The sequence below is a fragment of the Callospermophilus lateralis genome, chromosome 11 (genome assembly GCF_048772815.1).
Source record: "Callospermophilus lateralis isolate mCalLat2 chromosome 11, mCalLat2.hap1, whole genome shotgun sequence".
In the NCBI taxonomy this organism is placed as follows: Eukaryota; Metazoa; Chordata; class Mammalia; order Rodentia; family Sciuridae; genus Callospermophilus; species Callospermophilus lateralis.
Window position 1 is genome coordinate 23,682,737 of NC_135315.1, and position 6,686 is coordinate 23,689,422.

The following is a 6,686-nucleotide window of genomic DNA, read 5'->3' on the forward strand; positions in this document are numbered from 1 at the left end:
GCTGCCCTCCTATCCCTGGGGGCAACCTGTGGAAAAAGGAGGGGATTCACCAGGCTTCTGGGGTCTTATTCCCCCAGAACCAGGAAGACAAAAAAGGTGCCCAGCAGGAGTGCTGCAGGCATGAGGTCACAGAGAAACACACCTGTTCCTCCTCTTCCCAAATTGCTAAATCCCAGAACAGATAGAAATAAACAGTTGCCCCCACCCCCCAAAAAAATAAGTCTGGTTTCCTGTATGCCCTTAAATCATTCCAATACCCCTATCCCAAGGTTTATTCTCCTAAACTTTGTGGGCCAGAATCTCAGAAACAAGGATACAAGGGGCCAAGTGGAGAGCCAGATTTGGTTGGAGAAATTGGGTTAGGGATAGAGTGGGGGAAATAGGAATCCTGCCAGGGGAAAATAATACATTTGGCAAAAACAAGGGTGGGAAGTGGGAAGAAAAAAAAAAAAAAACATAGCCCTACCTCTTTGGGGCCTAAACAGGACCCTCCATTTACTTTCCTATTTGGAGGGCTCTGGAGTCTTGAGATTTTTACTCCCTTGATGCGAATTAGGCACCAGATGCCTGGAAAAGTGTGTATGGATGGGTATTTCTGCATCCCTCTGAGTGAGGTACACAGTGGGTCCAGTGAGCTGTCTGTGTACACTGCAGTTGAGTAACCGTGGCAGGTCTCTAGCTGCTAGTTGCAGTAGCAACCTTTCCCTCAAGACTTTCCAGCTGGGCAGGAGCCCATCAGATATCTTGGCTGCCTTTCATCGCCTTGTCCCTGATAGGGATCACCTGGGTGAAGAAATTGCTGTCAGTCACCCCCACCTCACTCACAGCCAGAGGGTGACATGACATGCATGCATCCATGGGGGCGGGATGAGGGGCCAGAGGCTGGCTCTGGCTGAGAAGGGAAGGAACCGGGTTCTTAAGGGAAGAGAAAGAGGGGACTTATATAGAAAGGAAGAAGGAAATATCTAGAAATCTACACAGGTGAAGACCAGGGAGGGACAGCTCAGCAGTAAACCCAATGAGAGTCCCTCCCTCCCACTGCCCCTCCAGGGCAGGATCAGACCCCAGCTCTGACCCAACCAAATGGATGGAGGTAAGGCTGACCAGGGGCTGCAGGATCAAAGGGAAGTCTCCACCCTGCCCTGCAGCCCTGATCTGGTCCTCACTGCATAGGTACACCTTGTTAAAAAGGAAACCAAGCTAGAAGACAAATGAGGCAATGATGTGGTTGATGACTTTATTGTTGCATAAAAAACACAGGCTGTTTCTTCCTCTTCCTCCCCCCTAAATGGGTTCACAGCAGTTACAGTTAAAGAAAAATAAATTCCTACATTTTCCTCTAGGGGGGCTGCCTAGAAGAGCAGGCAGCCAAAAAACCTAGAACTATAAAAGAGGGGAGCAGAAGAAAACCTATTCAAAGCCCCCACCTGCATACCTTAGGACTCAAGGCCTCTTTAAGGAGGAACATCCATGTCCCCCTACCAATACCCTTTTGGGAGTTCCCCTCAGAATGGTCACTTGGTAGCACAGGGATGGGGTGGCTGGTTTCGATGGGTGGAGGAGAAAGGCATCCTACACCCACGGTGCCCTCCTTTCTCCCCCTCTCCACCTGGTCAGGCAACCTGCAAGCGCAGTCAACTCCCCTCTTTCCCTTAAAGCTCTCGCAAGGAAGGGGCCTCTGGTTGTGACGGAAGGAGGTGGGGAAAGAGGGAGAATATAGAAAGAACCTTACTTCTTAAACTACTGCAGGCTCATGAGTCCCACAGGGAAAGTCACCCTGTCCCTTTCAAGGGGAGCCCTTTCTACACAAACACATATTCCCACCCAGATCCCAGCCCCCACTTCCCATATAGCTCCCAGTCCTTGGACTGGGCTCCAGCATCCCCAAGGGAGGAAGAGATGCTGTGGGTCTATGCCCTAGACCTCGAACAGGTGAACAAGTTGGGGTCTCAGGAGACCCCAGGCTCAGTAGAGAAACACACACATATACACAGTGTACACACCACACACACACACACACACACACACACACACACACACATACACACACACACATGCCCTAATATTAAATAAAATACCCTTTGCTTATAACTTAAAAATCAATACACAGCTAATCCCTGCAGAGGGCTCTGGGTGGAGAGAGAGGAGCAGGGGAAGGGGATGTCAGAGAGACTCAAGGCCCCTACCTTTCTCCTGGGAACTCTCCCAGCCCCAGGGTCCTGTGGCCTGCCAGACCCTCCCCCATATCTGTTTCTTATCCCTCAGCCTGGCTCAACTTCTGCTGGGCTTCTCCCCTCCCCACCCCCATGATCAAAATCCAAATGTATTTCTACTATCTAAAGAGAAGGGAAGGATCTGGACAATTTCCTGGAATCCCTTCCAATGGGAGAACAACTCCTTCATATGGAAGGAAGTCTCCCCCTCAAGATAAGGGGGAGAACTCTATAGCAGGAGCAAGGAACTCAGAAGAGTCAAGCTAACAGAGTGGGGCCTGAGTTCTTGATGGACAGGAGAGGAAAGTCAGGGGCACGGTCCACCACACTGGGTGGAAATTGTTGGGTCCCTCTGCAGGGACACCCTCACCTATCCCCAACCAGCCTAAGTAACTCTCTCCCTTCCATCCCAAGAGGAAGGCAGATGATGGGGACCTAGGATAAGGAACTACATCAACTCTAGAGCTGGTGCTACTGGCTGCCTTAAAATCCTACCTAGGGTAATGAATGGGGCAGGTGGACTAACTGCACCTGATTTTTTAAATGACCAAGAGTTAAGGACTGAACCAAAATTAAAGAGGGTAAGGTTAGTTTCTTCTATCTGTAGTCCTCCCCTATTCCTATTTCTCATTTTAGAAAGGGACTTCTCTGCTCACCCTACCTACCATCTAACTCTGTCATCCACCCACAACTCTGACTTAGAAGCTGTCCCCTCTTCCTTTATGGCCCTATCAGACCAGGTCTGGAAGGGTTAATAAGGAGGCACATCAAAGGAGTTATTTCAGCAACTCTCCAAGCTAGATAGATACTCCCTCTAAGAGGGACCACCGGCCTCCCCCACCTCATCTCAGCTCTCTCCAGAAACCCTAGGGGCAGGAGCATGAGAAGGGGGATGAAAGGGACCCGGCCTCAGGGCGGCTCCGGAGGCGCTTTTATGTCGGGGTTCCCAGGCGCTAAGGATGTGTCCAGGCAGGTAGCTGCAGCACCCCGGCCCCACTCCGGGGGACGCACAATCTCCTCCAGCCGGTCCCCTCCACTCCTAGATGCAGCAAGGGGTGCCCCATTCCAGCCCAACCCCTGGCCCAGGGACCAGTAAAATAGTGAGGAAGGGAAGAACCGAGGGGCATGTGCAGCTCCTTGCAGCCTAAAACATTCCAAGGCGACCAGTCCAGCCCCCAGAGACCAAAAAATCCCTACCGCCTGTCTCCCATCCCCGCATCACTTTTCCTCCTCCTCAATAAATAACCACCTTCCCCTCTTAATCAAGCCGCCCACTAGGACGTCAGACCTAGGTGCTCTCTTCCGATGTCCCAGGGACACCGGCAGGGAGGCGGCACCAGAGGGCTTCAGTTGGAGGGGGCCGAGCTGCCCTCAGACTCTCGTTTGCCTTTGCCCCCTGGGGGCTCCACTGCACCGCCGGCCTTGGCCTCTCCCGGGGCCGCTCCCGCAGCCTCCTCTTTGGCGCCCTCGTGGGTTTTCATGTGCTTGGCCAGGTGGTCGCTGCGCATGAAGACTCTGCTGCAGACCGCACAGGGGAACTTCTTAGTTCCAGTGTGGGTCTGGAGGTGGCGCTGAAGCTCATCCGAGCGCGTGAAGCGCTTGCCACAAAAGAGCCAATTGCACACGAAGGGACGGTCACCGCTGTGCCAGCGCAGATGCGCCTTCAGGTGCGACGTCTTGGCATAGGCCTTTCCGCAGCCTGGAATATGGCAATTGTGCAAATGCTTCTTCTTGCTCCCATCCGGACCGCATGGAGCCCCCAATCGCTCGGCCTCCAGACAGTTGGGACAGCGACACACCGTCTGACCTGAGCTGCGGGGCACCGACCGCCGGGAGCCTTTGGGCCGGGCAGCCGCATCCAGACTGGAATCCAGCCCTTGGGACTCTGGCGCAGCCGCTTCCAAGGCCTTAGCCCCGTCGGGTGGCCCCAGAAGGTGCTGCGCTCCAGCAGCTGGGAGGAGATGGTGAGGGTGCGGATGGGGCGGCGGCGCACAAAGCTGGTGGTCTCCGACATAGCCCCCCAAGCCAGCCTGAAGCGCCCCCGGGTGGCCAGGTGAGGCCAATGCGCCCTGAGTGTGGGGGAGGTCCATCCAGCTGGTGCCCGGATGAAGGTCCCACCAGGAACCATCCTCTGTGCCTGGGTGCGTCGGCCGGAACCACGATTCGTAATGGTGTGACATGTCCGGCTGCAAGAGCTTGGAAAAGGGTCCCGGGGCCAAGGGACTGTCGCTTTCCAGATCCTCGCAGGTTACCCGCGAGGAGGCCCCCGGCAGCTCATATCCCTGAGAGAAGTCGACCTCCGGGCCCAGCGGGAGGCTCTGCAGCTCTCCAGGCTGCAGTGGGGAAGGGTAGTCCCCAGCCTCGGGGCTCGTGTGGCCCTGGTATGTTTGGAGAGGCTGCAGGTCAAGGCGCGGCGGAGAGGCGTGAGGCGCGTCGGTGTGCTGGCTGCCCAGAGAGCCACAGACAGCGGTTAGCATTGCCGGGATCCGGGGTGGGTGGGGGCAGGGACGGTCAAGGGCACCTCAGATGGAACCTAAAGGAGACAAAGAAGAGGTGAGGAAAATAACGGGCTCTTCTTCTGTTGTAACCCTGATCCCCTCCCTGCGAAGTGTTCCTCTCTGGTATCCAGGTTAAAAAATAAAATGAAGAGGGGAAGGGGTGGTCTTTGGGAGAGGACTAGAGATGTGTTAAGAGTTTGGGAGTACAGACTGAGAATGTGAGCCTCCAGGAGGGCAGAGGAAGACCTTTCCTCTAAGTGACCCCTCTTATAGGTCCCTGAAGTTGGGCTGGTCCCAGGGTGCTAAGTTAAATTGCTAGAACAGTCCTCACCCTAGCTGCTCAGGTCAGAGAAGGGGGCAATGGCATTTCCCCCTGCAGATCTGCTGCCAAATGGAAACACTAGACCCATCTCAGCTTCCCCATTTTAACTTAGGACACAGACAGGGAGAGAAGGGTGGCCTGTTTTTGCAACCCAAAGCTTCAGGTAACTTGCCCCTCAGGAAAGTGCTGAGTTTTGGGAGAAAGAGCCCTCATGCCATCACAGACAAGATGAATGAAGAGCATTGGTCTACACTACTCTTCTCAGCTTCCTGCCTGGCATGGTTGACTGGGCCCTTCCAAACTCACTCCCACGCCCAGCCTCCACTCTCTTCCCTCCAGCAGGGACTTTGCCTTCCTTGGGTGCAGCTGTAGTGCCAGTTTCCAGGGGGAGTTTCCCCCATCAGAGAAAGCCAAATCTCCCTTCTCTGTCTTGACCCACACCAGTGCCAGCCAACTTTCTTCTCCAAGCTAGGGGAGACCCAGCTATGAAGCTGGGAAGTTTGGATTCCCCAGAGAAGGGGATCACCCAGAAAGAGCTTGTCAAAAAACTCAAGAAGGTACAATTGCCACCCCCTTAAGGTGGTAGAGTAAGAGGTCAGCGAGAGGAGGGCAGCAAGAAAAGCCATAAACACTTAAGATCAAGAATTGCGAAGATGATAAAAGGAGTGCATCTGAGGCCCAGATTGTTTTGAGAAGCTCCCCAAATGATTCTAATGTAAAACCAGGTGTTGAGAACCATTGCTCCTGGCCAACCCTCTTGTTTTAAAAAGGAAACCAAAGCCAAATTTGAAGCAGTGGCTTGAACAAGGATGTCCATTTATTGTTTCAGTCAATAAATATGTACTGCGCAGAACCTCTGTGAACCAGTTCTCCTGGCTTCTGATTATTACTCTTTTCCTAAACTATTAAGAATCTAAGGACCCTTTCCCCCTTTCTTAATCACTCTGTGACTTGAAGGTCCCCCTCTTATCATCTCTCCTTAAGATGTAGGAGCTTTTTGCCTCCTGTGTGGGCCTTTTCTGATGGAGGGGGAGGAAGCCAATGATTTAGGGTAAGATCTTCTCCTTTTGCCACCCTATGCCTCTGGGACCAGCGAGGTGGCATTGATAGTCTGGGAGAGGTAGGGAGAAGAGGGCTGGGGCGCCTACTCAGGCTCTGGCTGCCTCACCACAAGAAAGGAACAGGGTGAAGCAGCAGGAACGAAGCCTCAGGCCCGGGCGGGGCAGCCCAGAAGGGGCTGGGCGGGAGCAGTGTGGCTAGGGACCCTAATAGCTTTTGGCGCCTGGGAACTGCCCCAGGGGCTGGGGGATGGGGAGGCTGGAACGACCCAGACTCCAGAGTAGCCTCTCCCTACAGAAAGCTTGAAAGCACAGGCCTGGTGCGCAATGGCCTGCTACCTAGGTTTCAGAAAAGGAAAGAACAGAGCGCCCACCATCGCTTTCCGCTCCGCAATTAGGGAAGGCGAGTGAGACACCATTAAGTCTCATTTACTTGAGTGCCGGACACCGGGAAAAGCAGCCGGGACTTTGGTACTCTCCGTTTTCAGTGTGCCAGTACTCCGGTTGTCCCAGTCGCTCCAGTTTCCCCAGTTTGCAGCCGCCTCTCCCATCCGCCCGAATTTCCTTCGATCCGGGCTCTAAGCTCCCCAGATCC

At 54.1% G+C, this 6,686-nt stretch overlaps 1 protein-coding gene across 1 annotated transcript; it reads right to left on the reverse strand.

The window, feature by feature from the left end:
• Positions 1-3,559: 3,559 nt before the first annotated feature.
• On the reverse strand, positions 3,560-4,690 carry Sp6 (Sp6 transcription factor). Its single transcript, XM_076871703.2, has one exon. It carries the CDS (start codon positions 4,688-4,690, stop codon positions 3,560-3,562), a length of 1,131 nt encoding a protein of 376 aa, XP_076727818.1.
• Between the last annotated feature and the right edge of the window lie 1,996 nt (positions 4,691-6,686).